The sequence below is a fragment of the Castor canadensis genome, chromosome 11 (genome assembly GCF_047511655.1).
Source record: "Castor canadensis chromosome 11, mCasCan1.hap1v2, whole genome shotgun sequence".
NCBI lineage: Eukaryota > Metazoa > Chordata > Mammalia > Rodentia > Castoridae > Castor > Castor canadensis.
In genome coordinates this window covers 83,103,741-83,126,609 of record NC_133396.1, presented here as the reverse complement: position 1 = coordinate 83,126,609, position 22,869 = coordinate 83,103,741, and the positions used below count along the sequence as shown (strand labels likewise).

General features: G+C 35.2%; 1 protein-coding gene and 1 non-coding gene across 10 annotated transcripts in view; one reads left to right on the top strand and one right to left on the bottom strand.

Moving 5' to 3' along the window:
* Acbd6 (acyl-CoA binding domain containing 6) overlaps nt 1-22,869 on the bottom strand; it is a 178,469-nt gene that overhangs the window by 31,357 nt on the left and 124,243 nt on the right. For 4 of the 9 annotated variants that reach the window (XR_012438805.1, XR_012438801.1, XM_074047315.1 and 1 more), the window contains one exon: nt 3,286-3,338. The exons of the other annotated variants lie outside the window; for them this stretch is intronic. Coding sequence is in view for 2 of the 4 variants with exons in the window: in XM_074047315.1 (XP_073903416.1) it covers nt 3,286-3,338 (53 nt within the window). In the remaining 2 variants the exon portion in view is untranslated. The remainder of the gene's footprint in view (nt 1-3,285; nt 3,339-22,869) is intronic. 9 annotated transcript variants of the gene reach the window in all.
* Trnaa-ugc (transfer RNA alanine (anticodon UGC)) lies at nt 7,275-7,347 on the top strand. Its single transcript has one exon. It is a non-coding gene; the product is annotated as a tRNA-Ala (tRNA).

Sequence of the window (22,869 nt, the reverse complement as noted above, 5' to 3'; positions counted from 1 at the left end):
CAACTGAATATCAAAAAGGAATAAATTTTGACACATTACAGCATGGATGAACACTGATGACATTATGTTAAATGAAGTATGCCAAACACAAACATGGTATGACTCTACTACATGAGGTACACAGAACAGTCAAATTCAGATAGAATGTAGAATGGAACCTTCCAGGAGCTAGTGTAGGTGGAAGATGGAAGGGTAATGGGAGCCACTGTTTCCTAAGTAGAAAGTTTCAGTTTGGCAAGATGAAAAAATTCTGGAGACAAAATGGGGGTCACAGTTGTATAACAATGTGAACATTCTTAAGCCACTGAATTGTTCACTTAAAAATGGTTATAGTGTTAAATTTTATGTACATTTTACCATAATAAAATGCACCTAATAATAGAAACAAACAAATATAAGTCCCTGAAAGAATATGTTTTAAATCTGTAAGGCTACAACCTTATTTTCTTTTATTCTGAAGAGCCATTATTCATTAATTTAAAAGCCTTTTATGTTTATTGATTGATTGTGCAGTGCTGGGGACTGAACCCACAGTTTTCCAGATGCTAGACAAGGATTCTACTAATGAGCTATATTCCAAGCCCTTGGTTTTTTGAGATAGTGTCTTGCTATGCTGCTCAGGCTGGCCTCATACTCTCAATCCTCCTGCCTCTGCCTCCTGTGTGCTGGTATACAGATATTCATCACCATGCCTGTCTTGACTTAGTTCTGAACTGTCTGGTACTAATACAAATACAAACACAAATGGAATCAGATTTTGTGGCCTTGCTGTCTTTTGCTACACAAGATACTAAAAGCTGGGCACCAGTTGCTTACGCCTGTAATCCTATCTAGTTGGTAGGCTGAGATCAGGAAGATCAAAGTTTGAGGCCAGCTCAGGCAAACAGTTCATAAGACCCCATCCCCAAAATAACAAAAGCAAAATAGACTAGAGGTCTGGCTCAGGCAGTACAGCACCTACTTAGCAAGTGTGAAGCACTGAGTTGAAACTCCAGTTCTACCAAAAAAGATGCTCAGGTACTTAAAAATAAGCTGTACTTCAAATCTTTAGGTAATGACTTCAGGCTTATTTTTCATCTGTTTGAATTTATTCTATAATTTCACTAGATTTACTGGAGGAATTTTTATGATTTTTTTGGCTTTAATTTGTCCAACTGTGTGTACACTAGCAGTAAAGCCTTGCTAAAATGGCTTTATTTTTTTTACTTATTCATTAAACTGTCATATATTTGTGAGTACATGTGCAATTGTTTATTTTTGTTCATGATCAAGAGAAAAGACTGATAAAAATTTAGAAAGACAAACTTACATTTTTATAATTTTATGTGTGTCAAGAACTATGTCAAGCATTTCTACAAACATAATTTAATCCACATAGAAACTTTGAAATGTCATTATCCCAATTTTATAAAAGTAGAAATGCGACTCAGAGAGATTATATAATTTGCCTAAGTCACATGATCAATAAGTAGTAGAATCCTAATTTGAACTTATACTTTGATCTTTGAGACCAAAAAATCTATATGAAAATGTGGTATCTATACACAATGGAATTTTATGCAGCCATGAAGAAGAACGAAATGTTATCATTCGCTGGTAAATGGATGGAATTGGAGAACATCATTCTGAGTGAGGTTAGCCTGGCTCAAAAGACCAAAAATCGTATGTTCTCCCTCATATGTGGACATTAGATCAAGGGCAAACACAACAAGGGGATTGGACTATGAGCACATGATAAAAGCGAGAGCACACAAGGGAGGGGTGAGGATAGGTAAGACACCTAAAAAACTAGCTAGCATTTGTTGCCCTTAACGCAGAGAAACTAAAGCAGATACCTTAAAGCAACTGAGGCCAATAGGAAAAGGGGACCAGGAACTAGAGAAAAGGTTAGATCAAAAAGAATTAACCTAGAAGGTAACACCCACACACAGGAAATCAATGTGAGTCAATGCCCTGTATAGCTATCCTTATCTCAACCAGCAAAACCCCTTGTTCCTTCCTATTATTGCTTATACTCTCTCTACAACAAAATTAGAGATAAGGGCAAAATAGTTTCTGCTGGGTATTGAGGGGGGGAGCGGGAGGGGGTGGAGTGGGTGGTAAGGGAGGGGGTGGGGGCAGGGGGGAGAAATGAACCAAGCCTTGTATGCACATATGAATAATAAAAGAAAAATGAAAAAAAAAAAAAAAAAAAAAAGAAAATGTCTAACAGGTCATTAGACATACAGATTTGAGATTCAGGAGGTCTGAACTACAGATACAGATTTGAAAAATATCAGGCCAGAGGGAATAATTAGAACCACAGGTGTTAATGAGGTAAGCTAAAGAGTATATGAATGAGAGGTGTGCTGAAGATGGAACCTGTTGTTTATACAGCAGACAGAAGAAAACGAACCTCATAAGGATTATACAAGTCAGACATGGTGGTGCACACCTGCAATTCCAGCACCTGGGAGGCTGAGGCAGAAGGATTACAAGTTTGAGGTTGGCATAGACCATATGATGAGTTTGAACCTGGGTCACATAGTGAGACGGTGTCTCAAAAATCAAAACGAGTCATACAAAAAGTGAGAGAAGAACCAAAGGAGATGTCACTACTGAAGCCAACAAAGAAAGTGTCAAGGGAACAGTGGCCAGAGCATGAAAAAGTCAAGTAAGGTAAGCCAAAGTACTGCCGCCTGTGAAGCTTCAGTACAAAACAATTTGCTTTCTGGCTTGGCAGCCAAACCACTTTATGTGTATTTCTATTACAGCAATCATCCTTTTGTATCTGTTAAGCATGCTTGTCTTTCATTCCAGGTTAACGTGTAGGTACACAGTGGAAAGGGTTCAGTCTTATTTGTCAAAACCACAAAATAGGTCTAGATCACAGGCCCTCTCTTCCTACCATCTGCTTACTTATCCATCCATCCATCCATTCATCCATCCACACATACTGGGTTTAAATATACACATGCTTAAATACTCAATGAATAAGCTCAAAATATTTAAAAACCCAGTGGGTAGCATTAAACAGGACAGAAAGCAGAGTCCCTGCTCAAAGATCAGAAGCCAATACTCTGGGTGACATACTAAATTCCCCAGTGCGACACTCTATCTGCTCTTAGCCTTGTCACTTTCCTGACAATCTTTTCTGTTAGTAGATTCCTAGCTCCGTCCCAATGGCTTGTCCAACTTTCTCTACAGTTTTTTGAATACTATACAAAAATGCTGAACATTCCAATATTAATAGTTGAATGTTGAATGGACAGGCGGGGAACCAAGTCATTATATTTATACTTAACTTTTGTGTTTCCGGCCTCCTGGTAGGACAAAGATACTTCTCTACAGAATTTGGACTGAAAGACAAAAAAAAAAAAACCAGAATTTGGACTGATACCCACTTTACACACAAACACACACATACACATGCGCACACACACACACACACACACACACACTCTCTTTTCACTGTGTGAACATTAAGGTAGAAATTGCTTTAAATTTTATTGTGTTAGGGGCCAGATAGCAAGAAGTTGTCTGAAAAATGTAACATTCTATGTGCTAGAGATATTTAATGATTAAAGAAACTTCCTTTGGTGAAACACAGCATCTAAAACTAAAATGGTGCGTAGGGGAAGAAGAGGTTTGCCCCATTTTACACAAAAGACTTATTCCTGCAGATTCAGGTGCATATCAAGTCACACTCTAAATGTGCTGGAGAATGACAATGTTCACTGATACATTTTTTAGCATTTTTATAGTGCAAATAATTATCCTTTATCAGTCTGGTAAGGCACTGTTTTTCAACCTTTACATATTTATGCTCCCTTCAGATAAACATAAAAATCTCATGCTTTCCTAATATTTTATATGAAAACTTTCACACATACCCAAAAGAGAATATGAACTATATCACACATTTAACAAGTACAAAAATTTTGCTACATATTTTATTTCTTTTTTCCTTACTAAAATACTTTAAAGCAAATTCCAGATTTTACTATTTGCCCCCACACACACCTCTGAAAGAACCTAGGAATTTACTTATGCATCTACAATGCCAAAAATTTTCTGATTGTGTTTAAAAAAATGTTTTCTTTTGCTTTTTTGAGACAGGGTCTCATATGGTGGCCAAGCTGGCCCCAAACTTACTACGCAGCCCAGGCTGGCCTGCCTCAGCCTCCCAAGTTCTGAGATTACAGGTGTATGCCAATACATTTTCTTATTGATTTTTAGTTGATTAGTAGGAATAAGGATCCAAAGAAAGTCCATGCATTACATTTGGTTGTTAGGTCCCTTAAGCCATTTTCCATCTGAAGCTCACCCCCTATCCAACTTTTAAAAAAAAATACCACTGACTTGTTAATAGAAATAACTTGTTCAGTACAAAGTCTCAGAGCATGGATTTGTCAATTTTCTTTTGACGTCATTTCCATCATTATCACATGTATTTTTAATAGGCTTTATTAGATTTGGATTCAATTTTTTTGTAAGAATATTTTAGAAGTGCTTCCTTCTGAGAAGGAGTCTTGAAGAAAGGATGATATTTGAGAAAGTGGGGATGAAAGAATGAGAGGATAAAGGTGAACATTTTAAGCAAAAGGAAAAATATGAAGAAAGCCATGGATGGAGGTAGGTATGTATGTGATATGTTCAAGGGAAGAAACGCCATGATTTTCAATATTGCCCATAGAACAGGCTTCAACCTACTGAACCAGCTTTATTTTTATAAAGTTCCTAAGAAAATTCAGGTGTTTTGCCAGGCCTGAAACTTACTGGCCTAGGGAACACTGTACATATTTACAAGTAGCTTGTTCTTGGCATCTCAAGCTCATTCCTCTTTTAGGTTAGGGAATTTTAGCATGGCTTCTCTTCATTAAACTTGCAGCTTAACTGTTTTCTACTCAATAAAGTCTTACACTATTACTGTTCAGAATTACCAGCCACTTTATCTGTTTGCACTTATCTGATATTATTTGTTTGCTTTTGTTTGTTTTCTTCACTAGAATGGAAGCATCAAAACACCACGGGCTTTGTCTTGTTCACTGTGGCAATTCCAAGGCCTACAAAGATGCAGGTGTGTAACAGGTGGCAACTAAATATTCACAGAATGAACAGATAAATCTGGTAGATTTATGAAACTGTTTTGAAGTATTCTTATGTAATATATTTTAAAAAATAATGGAATTATTCTTCAAGCTTGTCTTCACTAAGATAGGGACAGTAAATACCTTCCTTGAGAATGCCTCTTTGCCAGTTTGGATATTTTACAGAATATAACTGCAACTCTGAACATCTATCTTAATCAGTTCAATAATAATTTCCAAATGTACTTAATGGACTATTAAATCACTAATTAGAAATCAAATTTTGCTAGGCTGCAAAAGATGTCAAAATTATGTATGCTCAGACTAAAGATTTTAAAATTAAAATTTTATTTAATTAGCATTCCTCAGAGAAAGATATTTAAATTAAAATTTCATTTAATTAGTGTTTCCATAATCTATATTAAAATTTATTTGTACCCTGTGACTTACAAAAATACATTCAGGGTAGGAGAAATATACAGAAAAACTTGTGGTTAACAAAATTCAATGACATAATACAGTAAACAATCAAAAAAAAAAAAAAAAAAAACCCAAAAACCCAACCCAGCAAAGAAAATGATTTAAGGTTTAAGGAGCAGGAAAAAAATACGAATAAAGAGGAAAAACTTTGCTTTGTGGGGTGTTTGGAAACATTCCTTCCTTTCACCCAGTTTTGTTGAGTTCAAGTTAATGGATTTCTATTGCATTCCTGTTGTCATTACTGCCAAATGCTTTCGTATGGATGAGGCAGATACCTGGTTATTTAAGGAGCAGGATAGATGGGCCAAGCCAGCTTTCCCTATCCCCAATTCACCAGGGAACATTTGAGAATTCCACCTGACACGAGGACAGCACAGTGCTCTTAAACAATCTGGAGTTTGATCCGATTGTCCCCCAGTGGGGGAGGCAGGCCACAGCTCACTCAAGAGTCATTGATTGGATTAACAGCCTAATTCCCAACAGATGAATAGAATACTGATGTCTTGTCAGCCCGGATCACAAAAGGAAAACGCAATCTGCGTCTACAGCTCAGAGACTTAACCCTCCACATACCTTCAAGCTACAATTTGTTTTGAGTACGGTAATTTCTTCAGAACTCTTTGCCTACAAATATTATCAAACACAGTTTTATCACCATCTATAAGCATTTTTTAGGGAATTTTTTTTAAATGTTTAAAAATTTAAAATATGTTTACAATTAATTTTTGTGTCCAGTTTAGTAGTCTGGCTGCTGAAATTCTTTCCTGGGCTTCCATAAGAAATGTTAAGTAAGCTGCTTTGTTTGAAGACCTAATAAAGTAAGCCATAATAGCCCATGGAAAAGAAAAGTAATGAACCCCCTACATTCAAAGATAAAATTATTTTTGGGCTATTTTTTTCTGGCATAAGTGACTGATTTTTATTAAACATTGAATGAATGACTGTAAATGTTAGCTTCAGTTATTCCTCCATTCTACCTTTACTTCCCAATCCTGTGTAATTTATTAACTTTTGTATATGGTTGTACAACTAAGAACTAAATAAAAAACTCTTATTTCTGATAAAAGTTTTTAAAAATAAGAATTCTATAAAGATATATGCACTATCTTCTTGACTTAAAACAAGATGCTATATTTCAGGCAACTTGAATAGTACTTTATTTTGTATACTATTTTGTAAACTGTATGCTATCTCCTTATGTAACAAAAAGAAGGGTTTTTTCAGTTGTGAGGAAAAAAAAATGATGGTAGTAACTAATGCTGTCTACTGCAGTAGGCAACTGACAGACACTCTTATTTAATCCACTTGACAATTTCATGAAGTAGGTATATACCTCACTTTACAAATGAAGAAACTGAAGCTCAGTTAGGTTAAGCAACTTGTCCAAGGCCACATGATTTGCAAGTGGCAGAGTGAGAACTTAAAATCAGGTCTCTAGTTCCAAAGCTTACGCTGTTAAACACTACTAGGACATTATGAGTTTCTGTGTGTATCTTTATATTTATGTGGAGATTCTTTAGTATTCTGAGGGGTTAAGATTAAGGTTCATCTTGTTTTGTAGTCTGTCAGTATGCTTTTAGCAAAACACCTCTACAGTACTGGCTTTTCTTTTTCTTTAGAAACTCACAATAGCACTAGAAACTCTTTTTTTTTTTTTTTTTTTTGGTCCATGGCTTTGAAGTCATATTCAATGTCTACCCCCTTTTAAAATTTATCTTTTGGGCTGGTGGCATGGCTCAAGTGGTAGAGCACCTGCTTTGCAAGCATGAGGCCCTGAGTTCAAACCCCAGTACCACCAAAAAATAAAATCTATCTTTCATTAGTGAGGTTGACTGAATTTTTTCATACTATATCTCCGATTCCTTCTTTTTCCAATAGTAATGAACTCTTTCCAGGCTCTAACCTCCTAATCCACTAACTCTTATAAGATCCTCCCTACGAATTTATCTGGTCTTCTGTCCCTCCTGCAAGGATTTTCCTAAATATGACAATCTACTGTTTAAAACTTTGAAGTGGATTCCAATTGTCTTCAGGTCAGATAGGAATTTCTAACTATGGATATCCCTAGATTTGATTAGAATTTAGCACATTGTTAAGATGTTATATTGTATAAGTAACACAGACTATTTACATTAGGTATTATTTTATATTAGACTATAACCTAGTTCTTTACGGTTATATTTCTATAACATCAATTACATAGAAAGATTTAGTTACTTCTCTTTGTGGTACTGGGGATTAAACCCAAGTCCTCATGCATGCGAAGCAAACACTTAACAACTAAGCTACATCGCCAGCTCCAAAAGATATTTTTAAAAACTAACAATTACAGGGGAGAGAGGATTATATTGTTTGGGAACTGATAAAGTTCAGCTAACATGAATTTCAAAATTAATCACAAAATATAGATGGCATAAAAGATATTTCACTATACTATCTAACCTCCCACAGGTTTTTGATACAGATACGCCTTTCTTTGAGAAAATAAAAATGTATATTTGTATATGATTTTATAGAAAACTTTCATATATAATTTTTTTTTTTGTAACTAACATCCTGAAGTAAGTAGGGTAGGTATTCACAGATCCATTTTATGAATAAGGGAACTCAAGGCCAGCAAGTCAAGTAACTTGGCCAAACAATATAGTAAGCCAAACTGCAGAATCAGGACTTAAGCTTATGTTATCTATACATAAGAATAAGCAAAGAAGTGGCAAGTTTTGAGATAGTAATGTCTAATTCCTGCTTATAGAGCAAAAGAAAAAGTTATCATTGAAAATAACACATTAGTTACTAATATTTTACTAATATTAGTTACTAATCAAGAGTCCTTCCCTACCTCTAAGAGGAGAGAGAACAAACTTAGCAACTAAAAAGAGTAACGTCATACTAAAAATGATCTAAAACAAGTGTTGGGAGATACAAGTATCATGAGCACATTCTGAATCAAGACAGGTCCTATTAGAGGTTCCCAGAAGCTGGGAAACCCTCAGACAGATGCTTCCCAAAGTCGTCTTTTTCTCAGTATCTCATACTCTGATGCCAGCAGAGGGCTTTTCATAAGTTCTGGTAATTCTTTGTTCCTTCATACTGAATAAACTCTTACATTCTGAGAAAAATTTTATAGTCCTCAATAAGATAAATTAGGCATACTGAAATCTTTGTTTTGGATACCTTGGTAAGGCATAAAATTACCTAGCAATTCTGGAAAGCACAGTAGGCATATCTACTAACCACTGTTTTAAAAATAATATCCCAAAAAGCATATTCTTTTTAAATAACACTCAAGAGGTTTTCACATTTTATGTGTCCTCAACTTAAGAATTATATCATGTAATACAAAAAACCAGCACTTTAACAGATATTCTAAAATAAGTCATAACAACTTTGGTTATCTTCAAAAAACAGTAACATTAGCAATATCATATAAAAAATCAGTAGCCAAAACAAAACAAACAAAAATTCCAAAATAGGGCTGGGAATGTAACTTAGTGGTAGAATGCTTCCTAGCATACCCAAGGTTCTGGGTTCAATCCCCAGCACGGCAAGAAAACAGAACAGAACAAAAAAGCAAAATAAAAACAAATAGTAATAAGGAAAATCAAATCAACAGAGTATCTTTAGTGGCACCAAAAATACTTGTCTGATTGTGGAAACCAGGTTAAAGATGAAGGCTTAGACAGTTGTCCTGAAACTAGCAGACTGCAGGCTTTATAAATACATACAGAAATAATTAAAATATAAGGGGTTTAGAGGGCTTAATCTTCTTTAAATAATCTCTGCTACAAAGCCTGTAAAGACACTGCTGGCACCAGGCCCACATCAGACCAGCTGTCGGATATCAGAGCAGCAGAGAGATTAACTGCCACCACTGCACTGACCTCCTCTATGCAGTCTTCTCTGGACTCCATCTTCAGTGCTCGCTGCACCAAAGGGAAAGCGCAGCTTAAAAATACTTAGTACAATGTGGGATTATCATTTGACTTGATTTACCTACCCTTAGCTGAGGAAAAAATAAATGAGAAAGGTGGTGCTGGAAGCAAATCACAAGATCTGCTCAAAGGACTCTAGGGAAACGCAAAAGGACTCCAGAGCAGTGATTACCTGATTCCATTCATTTAACCCTTGGCAATTTCAAAGTCACTTTTAATTATTTTCAAGCTGAGTTTTAAGGAATGCAGATAGTACCTTTACTCCCAAAGGAAAAACAATAGGGTAGCTCTTTAAAAGCAACTATTTTGCTTCAAAGCTAGCCATGAATTTAACAAATATTTTAAAAGTTGACAGTGTAAATGAGTAAAACAAGAATATCTATAATGAAAGATATTCTCTCAGAGAGATATACTGATTAGACCCTTATATCTGTTTTGTACAGGAGTTCCATGATTTTAAAAGGAAACCATTAAGAAATAGCTTGGAGCATATCATAAAATCAATGCACGTAAGACCTGTTTAAAAATGTTATGGGGGAGTGTTGGTACACGCCTACAATCCCAGCTTAATGGGGGGAAGGGAATCGAGAGCATCACATTTTGAGGTTAGCAGGGCAAAAGTTAGTGAGATACCACCTCAACCAATATGCCAAGTGTGGTGGCTCAGGCTTGTCATCCCTTATAGGAAGGACGCCATATGTAGGACTGTGGTCTGAGGCCAGCCCTAGGCCAAAAACCAAAAACAACCAAAACAAAACTCCATGAGATCCTACCTTGGAAAAAAAAAAAAAAGGTGGTGGGAGGGGGCTGGGGCAGGTAGCCTAGCAAGCATAAGGGTTCAAACTCCATTACTGCCAAAACACATACATATAGTGTTTATAGCTGGCTGAAGTAGAACAGGCCTATAATCCCAGCACTTAGGAGGCTGAGGTAGGAGGATCATGAGTTGGAACTAGCCTGGGGTTAGAGCAAGTTCCAGGCCAGCCTGGGCTATATATATAGCAAGACCCTGTCTCAAAAAAAGTGTATGTGTGTACAGTGTTATGAGAATATAACATGTCCATATTATTTTACGAAAAGGATTTGTTGGACTGAGAGAAGAAAACAGAAGTGTGAACCAGAAGGACTCTGTGAATCTCCACAAAGCATTTAGACACTGTAGGCACAGAAACACTTGTACTTATCATCATATGTATTCTCTACCAGAAGACAATGAAACTGGCTGCTGGACCAACATCCTTCAGTAGTGGGCTTTCTCCAAGGTTCCTAGACCTCTTTCATTCTACTTTTGCTGCTATGACTTTTGGTTAAGTCAGCAAATTTCTCTTTCATAGTATCTTCTTGTCAAATAATGGTGATTTTTTAAAACTTTTATTTCATAAGTGCATTTCAAGGATAGATGAATAAATAGGACATGTCTAACTCTCTAACTTGAGCGTAAAAGTAGATTATTACATTAATTCTAAGTATTCCAAAATAAATATTACTGATAAAGCTAGAGAATGTACTATTGTATTTTCTACACAAACATGATCAATTTTCAAAGAATGAGAATATCAAAATACTTTTTAAGCTATTTAATAGGTAAGAAGGTGCTTTGGGTTTGTGATGGTTAAGGGCAGAAATTCTTATCTAAAGAGAAATTTTGATATTAGGATAAAAACAATAGCTTCATTCTACCTGTATGCAACTAGTCATAGAAAACAAGTTCAGTTTCTATTCTTTTAAAGAACACATAGAGGCCTATCTTTTCTCTCCTGCACCTTTTCTAAAATGAAAGTTCTCCCTTTTGACTGAGTTCTTAAGACTTGCCAAAGAAGGAACCAGATGTCAAATAAATGCTGTCGTGCAAGACTGTTCTAGTATCTGTACTTTTTCCACACTAAATTAGGCTGTGCTTGGATCTTGATAACTCTTCAGACTAAATGATTTGATTCAAATTTTGAACCACTGATTGATCTAGAGGCAAGTATTACCTTCTCATTCATCTCCAAGGCCAATGGTTCCCAAGTGTGGGCCCCAGACCAGGAGAACCAGTCTCACCTGGGAACTGAAAAGAATTCTTGGGTCCCACTCCAGACCTACCCAATCAGAAATTCTTGGTGGTAGGCCTAGCAATTTGCTTACCAAACTCTAAGGGATTCTAACAAAAACCACTACGCTGTGCTAATAGATTCTCTGTAAATGAGCACCATCTTTTGGACAAACAAAAGTAAATATGAGCCCTGGTGAAGTAATTAAAAATGGCAAAAAGTTTACTAAAACATTATTTTGAATGATTTATCTTATCCCTTAGTTTTTAAATTTAAGCATACTTGACAGGATTTCTTTTCATTTTCAAGTGAAAGGCTGCCCATCAGGGAGACCATTATAGTCTGATGCACTGTTTTTATAGTTTATAACATAAACTGACATTTATTGGAGCTTCACATAAGACTTTTCCATCAACGGATGTGTTGGGAGAGCAATAACCAAGTATGCTGTGTTGAGCAAATACCTACACATCAGGACACTTTTCAAAGCCATCAGGGAAAGGGGGTCAGTTGAATTTTTTTTTACGGCACAGCTAATGCTTTGAGAGTGTCTTGATGGAATAAAGGAAATTGGATTGTCCCCCCATTTGCTGGGCTAAAACAAGCCTTTTTTATTTATCCCATTAGAGGAACACAAGAGAACCCTTTTAAATGTCACTAAAAATTTCCCTGCATTGCAAAACCCAGTCAAAAGGGTTTTAATTTTCTCTGAGAACTCTTAAGTAATGCAGTATGTCAAGGTTTAATAAATTGTAGGTAGGGATAGTTTGCAATGAAGCAACTTTTTTTTTAAACAGGTGCTTAGACATGCTTAGGCTTCTTTATATGGACAAGGTGGTCTGTGCCAGAGAACTCAACTTCAGTTCAAACAAATAAATGAATCATAACAGAATCTTCAAAAAATATCTGAAACAAATATATGGACACTTTTACAAGAGAAAATGATTTAAAATGTATTGAAAGTAATGGTTGGACTTTTTATAAGTGACACGCTGTTGAGATTCTTGAGCAATTTCTTAAGAAATATGGTCTTGAATAAAGCCAAACCCAGAGGACAGCACAGATATTAAGCATTCAACAGTCTTCCAATAGAAAGAGCAACTGCACAACAAAACCAGATACTGTGCATTCCCATCCCATACAGGAAATGACTCCTATTTACTTACAATGGGGTAAAACCCACACATTTTACAACTTTTAAACATCAACTCACAAAGCTGGATTGATTTGTATGTTATATGGATTACATTTATCCTCAGAAACATAATAATGAGGTATTCTGTGTTTATTTCTTATGATTATTTATTTTTGTTTGTGCATTTATTTGCAGTACTAGGGTTTGAACTCAGGGCCTCATACTTGCTAGGTAGGCACTCTACCACTTGAGCCATTTCACCAGCCCTTTTTTTGGTATTGAGTATTTTCAAAATACGGTCTGTGATCCTCCTGATCTCTCCCTCCTGAGTAGCTAGGATTACAGACATGAGCTGCAGGCACTCACCTGGTATATTTTTTGAATAGATACAGACATTAAACATTCTGGGATTTTTATTGTTGATTTTCACCCTTCAATAAAATATTAAGTTATTTCTAGCTACAAAACAAAATATTATGGAGAGAATACTAAAACAGCATTTTTACCCAGACTCACAAGAGAGACATGTACCTTATTCTATTCCCTAATTTTCTTCCCAGAGGTAGGGGAGAAGAGAAGAAACCATGTCAAAGACAGTATTTTGCCAGGCACTGGTGGCTTATGCCTGTAATCCTAGCTACTCAAGAAGTGGAGATAAGGAGGATTGTGGTTCAAAACCAGCCCTGGCAAATAGTTCCATGAGACTCTATCTTGAAAAACCCTTCACAAAAATAGGACTGGTGGAGAGGCTCAAGGTGAAGGTCAAGCCCCAGTACCATAAAAAAAGACAATATTTTTAGTATTATGAAAATAATTAATAATTAAAATGTATCAACTACTTTTCATTATTTCTTTTACAAAATACTTCTATCAGGGCCAGATGGTATACAATTCTATGGGAGATCCTTCAGGTTGCTAGTGCCATGTCACTTTTATTTTATTTTATTTTGAGACAGGGTCTCACTATGTAGTCAGGCTGGCCGAGAAGTTGAAAACCTCCTGCCTCAGCCTCCCTGGTACTGTGATGAAAAGTGTGCACCAAAATGTCCAGCACACTGGCTGTATTTTGAATGTACCCTATGACCACAGCTATTCCAGAGGGAGGCTGAATAAAGTGCCAGCTGACAAAAGAGGTGGAAGCAGGCTGGAAAAAGAAAGATTACCTTTTATCATCAGCTATCAGCTATCTTCATCCTTTAAGAATGCTTTAATAATAATTAGAACTTAAAGATTATCGTCTTTTAAAGAAACTCCAGTTTTATTATTATTATTATTACTACTGCTACTACTAATTTTTTTTGGCAGTTCTACAGTTTTAAACTCAGGGCCTCCCACTTGCTAGGCAAGCACCCTACCATTTGAGCCATGCCCCCAAGTTCCTTTTTGCCTTATTTTTCTAATAGGGTCTTGCATTTTCCTACAGACCCTCCTGGACTGAGATCCTCTTATTGACCCCTCCTACACAGCTGGGATGACAGGTGCACACTACCATGCCCAGCTCATTGGTTGAGATGGCGTCTTGCTAACTTTTTGCCTGGAATGGCCTCAAAGTGCAATCCTCCTGATTTCAGCCTCCCAAGTAGCTGGATTTTAGACACAGCCACCACACTTTGCTTTCAATGTTTTTATTTACACTTGTAACAACTTAATGCATTTCATTATTGATCTTCTATCCTTCATATATAGGAAAAGGTAGTTTTCTTTCTTAGCTGTTAGGAATGACAACTCAGAAGCTCTAGGTGAAATTATGAGTTAAGCCTTTAAAGATGAGGTAATCATGGCTGGCAGAGTGGCTCAAGTATTAGAGCACCTGCCTAGCAAGCATGAGGTCCTGAGTTCAAACCCCAGTACCGCAAAAAAAAAAGGTTGAGATAGTCAAAGTCTTTGAAATCTGTCAACACTTGTAAAAGTATTATCAACTGAAAAAAGAAAGTAATTAGAACCTAGGAGGAAAACAAGTTGAACACAGAAGGTAGGATTTAAAAAAAAAAAATCCTATAATGAATCTTTAAAATATCTGCCATTGAGTTAACTTAGCATCGTTTCCCTGGGAGACCTTCAGTAGTAATCCCATATGCTGATAGGTGAATAGAAAAACAGAGAAAATTTAATACTCTTTCCTAGAAAGCAGATATTCTTACTCTGGATTCTTGGATTCTAGACATCCATGGAAGGGCATGTAAACCTACTAAAACTGTTTGCAAAAACTCTACTCATATGTCCTTTTCCTTTGGTGCTCACAGTCCTCATATTTTCCACAAAAAGGTTAAAGACTACTATTGTACAATAACAGTAAAGATTAAAAGAAGTCTGTTCACAAATTGGCAATTGCTGAAACTGGATGATGGGGTATATGGAGGCTCATGTATAATGACTTTATCTTTACTTTGGCAGGTATTGAAGTTTTTGTAATAAAAAGGTATTCCCTGTGAAGGGAATTCATTATGCACAAACCAAGACTTGATGGAGGATTGTGGAATGACACCTGCCAATCTAAGAGATATAATCCTACACTTCCTATGTCATAAGTCAAAATGAACATTGTGTTAAATAAGGCAAGTTACTTTTCTTTTGAATTCCTTACTATGCTTCACAAACTGTGAAAAGTTGACACAAAAGAAAAAAAAAGGAAGAGAGAAAAGGTGATTGGCAAAGCAAAACTACTACAAAGACAAAGAAGGTGGTTTGGTGCTTAAAGAGGGAGGGGAAGTGAAAGGAATAAAGTGGTGGGTCTAATCAAATCACTTTAAAAAGCTGCAGCCTCTCAGAGTTAACCTTGCCAATCAGAGCAAGCAGGAGCAGGAGTGGGAGCAGGAGCATGTTCGTGCACATTAAACTTCGCGTGTGTCCTTGAACCTATGGTGCACTTCCTCCTCCCACTGCAGCCTGGGAAGCCTTCATAATGCTCACCCTTAGAGAGAACCTTGAATTCCATTAAAAGGCTCCACAGGAAAGAGTGGCAGCTTGGACCACACAGACAGCTCATACCCTTTACTGATATTAGAAGTGAGCTCATGGGATTAAGTCTGCAAGTCCCAGAAAATTAAAAAGTATGAACACACTGACAAATGCCATTATAACAACAAGAACACAAAGTATGTCCAAACATTTTCTTTCTTTTTAAAAAGATGGCAAATGTTTAATTCTATAATAAAGACTGGGTATGAAGTCTACAGAGAAATCTAAAACTGCTCTAGCTAAAAGCAGACTAATCTGTACAATGCTTTGCTATCATTCACCCAGATGACCCAGCATATTGCACAAACAACCTATGTTTTGGATAAGAGCAAGTGTGAAAGTGAGTACTTTGCCTTTGATGTTGCATCTATTACATTATTATAGTTCTAATGAAAAGACCCCTTATATAAAATAGTTTTAGTAGTACATGTTTAAGAAGGGACACTGGTGAAACTACTTAGTTTGGAGAAGATTTAGGAAGAAAATGACTACTGTTTTTAAATACCAGAATGGTAGTCATATGAAAAGGAGATCTGGCTTTTCTTCATAATTTTAAGAGAATTAAAACCAAAGAGTAACTTGTGTAAGAGAAGTTTCTAATAATTAGAGCTCTGTAAAATAGAATAGGCAAATGAAATGTTCAAGCAGAGGCTAGCTGGGTTAATTATTAGGTTGGAAGTGGAACCAGATAATCTTTGAATTTCTTACTACCTTTAAAATTTACCATTATTCAAGGTTACACAGAACAGAAAATGAAATACAGGTAACTTGACTGCAAACCTAGCTTTTCTAAGCACAAGTTTATAAATCCATCAAATATCTTCAGGCAGATACCAGAGTGAGGTCAACTGCGAAAGCAACAGTGGGATTGTGGGAACTGGACAGCTCATGGCCTGTCAACAGAGGGCAGTAGTTACTCAGCTGTAGCTGACTTGGTGCCATGGGGGAATGCACCCAGTACTGCCGTATTTTCAGATTTTTCAAGAGAAGCAAAACCTGTGCTTTTATGTGAAATTAACTGCCAGATAATTACAAATAAACTGTGGGCTAATACTATAGGTGTCAAACAAAAATAGATCTCTGGGTTGCACATGACCCATGCCAGTGTGTGACCATAAGACTTTCCTCAAAAACTCCATATCCAAACTATTGATTTAAAAAAAAATCCTCTAGATTCTTCAAATTTATCAACATTCTTGAAATACAAAAATCTAAATAATCTTTATACCTTATATTAACTACAATCTAATATTTGCTATGCATATAATATTTTGCTGTGGCTTTTGTAAACTATATTCCTATCATTATACTAACTACTGTTACATTGGCTTCTACAAGATCAACACTACACTGCAGTCTCATTACTCACCTACTGTCCACAATGACTCTCAGACTTTCTCCTGATATCTTTGCGCATAATCTCTATACATGTGTACATGAATGTAGTCCATAAGTGTATTTGAATATGGCCATTAATATTCTATAGCATTAATTTTATGGAAAAAGTCATCTTTTCTTTGAAATCATTTTTTCCCTTAGTTACCTTATTCCCATCTTTTAGGCAGTATTAACTACTCTATATCAACATGATTACCAAAACAGCAAGGTTGGTGATTTCTAGAATTTATTGTTACTTAGTGACTAAGCAAGTACTTACTCTCATTTGGGAGTATTTTGTTATTTTGTGCAATTCCTTCATCTTTAATTCCTCTTCATAATGTGACATTTAGAACGGCATTTTAAACTCAGCAGCACTAACCACAGCTAAACAGATTTTATGGCATGAATACATTTAAATACTGAATCTTGGAAATCATCAATAAGCCACCATTTCAACACTGAAACAAGTTAGTTCTTTTAATGTAAGGCAGACAACTGGTCCTTTTCTGAGTTCAATGAGGAAGAATTTCCTGAATTTTTAAAAAGTCATAGAGTTAATATAATCTGAGGGCACTTAACTTTAAACACTACAAAATGTTATGATTGATGTGTAGGAAGCTAAGATATTCAGAAACCTCTAGGTGAAGAAGGGGGGGATTACCTGGAGGTTAAAATAATTCTTTTGTTTTCAAGCTTACAATAATGTAAGATGTCAACAATTTCTGGTTTATAGCAATAGCAAGAAAGAATGTAGCCAGGGGACCATTAAGAAGGAGCAATTTACTATACCAGGTCATAACACTTTGACAGTGTCCTATAATTCAGTTAGATGTAAAAATAAGATGACACTGGGTGTTCTCTGAACTCAAAGTAATTTGAACTTGATTTGCACTGTGCTGTGAGCCAGTTGTTCATTCTCAGATACAAACTTAGCAAAGGAAGTGACTACTCAATATAAAAACGACAGAAAAAATAACTTATCAAAGGGAGAACCTGATGAATAAATAATGTAAACATACAACACTTTCATTGTAAATAAGAAAACATAAAGGACACAAAAAAGCTATTCCTGCACATATGAATAATAAAAGAAAAAAATAAAAATAAAAAAATTTAAAAAAGAAAGGTTAAAAAAAAATAAATTAAATTAAAAAAAAAAAGCTATTCCTATCTTCTCATTGTAAGCATCCAAAGGCTATGAATTCTGAAAGTACTGCATCAGGATGATAGAGCATGATGACAACATGATACAAAGAAAAGCTTGGAATCTGCAGTCAAAATATTGGGGTGAACTCTGCTTATCTCACTTTTAAGTTTGGTGTCCTCGAACCCAGAGTTTTACTTTTATAATTTAAAAATGAAGACAATGCTACCCAAGACTCCAGCAAAGAAAAATGAGCATATATATAATGCACAGACACATTATATATTAGCACTTCGTAGAACAGAAAAATGGCAAAAATGTTCAATATTTAAATATTGTTTTAATAATCTTTGTTTTCAAGTTTCAGACTTCTTTGACATTGGTATTCTTAACCAAGAAAACTCTATGCTTTTGCAAATGTGGAGATTTCTTTATATAACAGAATGAATATTGCTCTCTTCATCTATTTTTTATTTACAAAATGCCTTAAAGGTCTGGAACTTAAGTAATACTAAAGTTATGGCACACAGTAAGGACTAGACTTAATTCCTACCCTCATAATCTCAATAATCTTAATAATAATATAATAATAAATAATTATATTAATATTAATATAATAATTAATTATAATATATTAATATATAATATAATATATTAATATATTATATAATAATATAATAATAATAATCTTCATAATCTCATCTTGGTTAGATGGTGAATCTAACCAAGGTAGGTTGTAAGCATATATGGAAATGTCACAATGAATGTTTTTTTGAAAAAAGAATGTCAATAAAAAAAAGTTCATAATTCATTATGAACAGAATCTTTTCAGAGATCTATCAGACCAACTCGAAGGAAGGAAGAAAAATTTTAGGCACCTTTGTGGGGATTTACAAAGTGCTTCGAAACCATTAAACTGGTAAGGAAGTCACTCCCAACATTTGTGTGGACCTGAAGCAAGAGTACAAAGGAAGGAACCTACCTCTGGCTCCATCTCACATCATAAAAGGCCTCAAATAAATAAGCACAGACACTTCAATTCACACGGCCATGCTTGATACATTCCTGCATTTTTCATCCACTTGCCCCTTCGCCACATTTCAGGCCTATAGAGACACACGTAATAGCAGTCCTTGATGGATCCTGGAAGTAACCTGGGATTGGACTCTATGTAATTTTATAGAGAAGAGATTCTCTATATTTTCTCGAACTTATTTATGGTATTAAAATATTGAAGGAAGATATTGTGTTTCTAAAATTAAGGAAATGTTTGGAAAAAGGCAATTAATAGCTGCAAGAAACAAAGTCAGTCAAGATATTTGTCAAAAACAATACCAATTCATCATGGGTATTGTGGCCATATAATGCATAACCTTTATTTAAGAGTATGTCTAATTTATCTTTAGAACAATGTCTTTAGCATTCACTGCTCAAGAATGTCTGTCTGACATGTGTCACAGTGTATCTGCTTATGTCTGTCACACTCAAATCTCTATAAAACAAATAAGCATACTAACCAGATGAGTCAAGAAATTTGTGAAGTATTCAAATAACCTTAATATCAAGCATTCCAAGTTAAAATTCTTTCCTTTTCCCCACTTTCCACAAATTTCTTTAAAAAGTCATTTCCTTGATGTACTTTTACTCTAAATATTTATTCTTTGTTTATATAAACTACACTAAGTAATATGCCCAGTAAAACATTAGGAGTTAAGAACAGAAAAAATAGCAAAGTCCATATTCTCAATGAGCTCAGAATCTAATAGAGACAATTATTATAAAGAATGATAAATCCCATCACAGATTAAACAAGCATTTTCCAACAGCACCAAAGATACAAAAATAGAATTTGAGTCCTGCACAATATTCCCCTAAACTTCTACTCTGTAGCATTATATGAAGTACATGTGAGTTTTCCTTAGAGCTGAGGTTCCCCTTCCTTAGCTTACTTGGTTAAGAATTTTTCTACCATACTTTCTCAAACTTGGGATAGACAGGATCTGCCTATGTTTGATTTCCAAATGATCCATTTAAAAACTCTACCTTTGTTCCCTCAATTTGCCATAAAAGTGGAGGGTTTTTTTAAATCATTATTATTTTGGTGTGTACATGTACTTATAAAAAATACATGGGTCTCAACTTAAGTAAAAGGCAGCAACTGCTTAAAAAGAAAGCATGCTGGAAAAATGACCTGATGTACTGCTTTGTTTATTTGTTCTGCTTTAAAATATCTTCTTCAATAACCCTTTTTTTTCCATTTTATTTTCATAAACTGAAAATTTCTACAGACAATCTAAGTATCAAAGAACAGATTTGAATGTTGACTCTGCAGTAACTGTGACTTTGGATCACTATAAGGAAGAAAATACATTTCAGATTATTATAAAAAAAAAAGAGACCAAATATGTAGGCACATCTTGAACATTTGAAAAATAACAAGTTCCAAGTTAATACAATCATATCTAAATTTTTGTCCCTCCTTAAAAACGCACTTGTATTTGGAAATTCTAAACAATTGTCAGCAATTCATTATGGGAATGAATTAATTTATTCTGACTGTTTTTTATCCTAATTCCTACTTAGGATGGGCAGCTCTGAAGGACTGGCAGGCAGATATAAGGTTTAGAATTACAAACCTGGTTTTATAGAATGGAATACAGAAGTAATGTAATTTTGAGATTCTCATCTTCCCAACATCCCCTCCTACCCAACCAACCCACTAAGTGGTAATTTCTGGAGCTGGGGCACATTTTTAGGGTATCTACAATTGATTGTGGTTATCCAGGCTTGAGATCTTCTGAGATGTACAAAGGGAATTTATCAATTTCATTCAAGTGAGGAACACTACATAAAAACATTTGGTCATAGGAGGTGGGGACTAGTCAATCACTAAAGTTGAGAACTGATCCATACCAGTAGGGAAAACAATATGGGGGTTCCTCAAAAAGCTAAAACTATAATTACCATATGATCAAGCAATACTACTCCTGAGCATACATTTCAAAGGAATGCACGTCAAGATACAATAAACACACTTGCACACCCATGTTTACTACAGCATTATGCACAACAGCCAAGCTATGGAAATAGCCCAAATGTCCTACAACTGATGAAAAAATTAAGAAAATGTGATACATATATAATATATATGTATATATATGTATGCGTACACACACACAATGGAATATTATTCAGACATAAAAGATGAAATTCAGGTAAACTGATGGAAGTGAAGAACATCATGGTAAGTGAAATAAGACGGGTTCAGAAAGATAAAGGTTGCCTGTTCTCTCTCACATGTGGAAGACAGATCCAAATACACGCACAAGCATTGTCATACACACATATATACACTGAACATGTTTACAATAGTGGGACTATTAGAGCAGACTAGGGGAGGAGGGAAAGAAGAAAATGGTAAGAGTGAATAATACCGAAATATGTCACATCTGTGTAGAAACAAGACACAATGAAATGCACTGAAAACTGCTGAACAACATAAAGTAGGGAGAAAAGGGTGAGGAAGAGTAATAGAGGGCATTAGGCTGATTAAAGTACAATATATTTACAGGTAAAACACCAAGGCAAAACCTCACTGAACATCAGACAAACAAAGAAGGACAGGAATGTAAAACAGGTCATGTAAGGGGAGGGTATGAGGATGAATATGGTTGCTGTATTTTCTACACATGTATGTATAAAGAACATGAAACCTCTTGAAGTCATTTTAAGAAGCAGGAGGGGGAAGAGGGAGAATTATAGAGAGGATGAGCCAAAGCAGGGTTGATTGTACACATATATGGAAATGTCACAACAAAACCCTTTGTACAGTATTACACATTAATAAAAATGTTAAAAAAAGAGAAACTCACTAAAGCTTTTTGATTTCAGAAATCATGTGCATACTAAAATGGTATTTAGATAATAAAGTTTAAGGAAGACTCATCTGTCTTAATTATGTAGGATCAAAAAGTCAAATAAGAAGCTGCCACAAAATATGCATGAAGGAATAAGAGTCTGGACCAGAGAAATAACAATAGGAATAGCATATACACTATGAAGTTCTTATAAGGCCAGCAACTACAGATCTCAAGAGTTCCTCTTCCCACAGTCAGATGGTAAATAGAGCCAGAGTTACAGTAATATTATTAAATGGTAAGTGGAATGTCAAAGTGTTGTACTAATAAAGTAATTAAAATAGTGTTGATGTGATAATGATGACAGAGTATAAATGCAAAAAAGAACAGCCAAGCTTTTGATAATTCAGGAATTGAAAAGTATCAACAAAATGGGGCAGATAGGGTACCCTTTCCTTATAACTAGCCTAATGGTTTTATTATATATGATCCTTTCATTCTTACTTTTTATTAAGAAAATATTTATATATACACAGAAAAGCAAGGGTTCATTTCTCAGACTTTTTTTTGCCATTTCTTTTTGTCTAAGTGGATTAAAAAATTGTAGATATCATGACCTTCTGTTTCAAAAATCAAACAGTATGTACCTAAAAACAGCATAACACTATCATCACATCTAAGAGTTAACACCAACTCCTTGATGTTAATGTAAGATTGTCCTCTTAACTTTTACAATTATATATACATCAAGACAACATAGGCTTGTTATAATCCTCCTGTACACTCTTCTTGAATTATTAGTGGAAAGGTTAGTTCTTAAGATTAATCAACTTTGCAAATCCTTTGGATCTTATTAGCAATGTGACAGAAATCCCCATCGC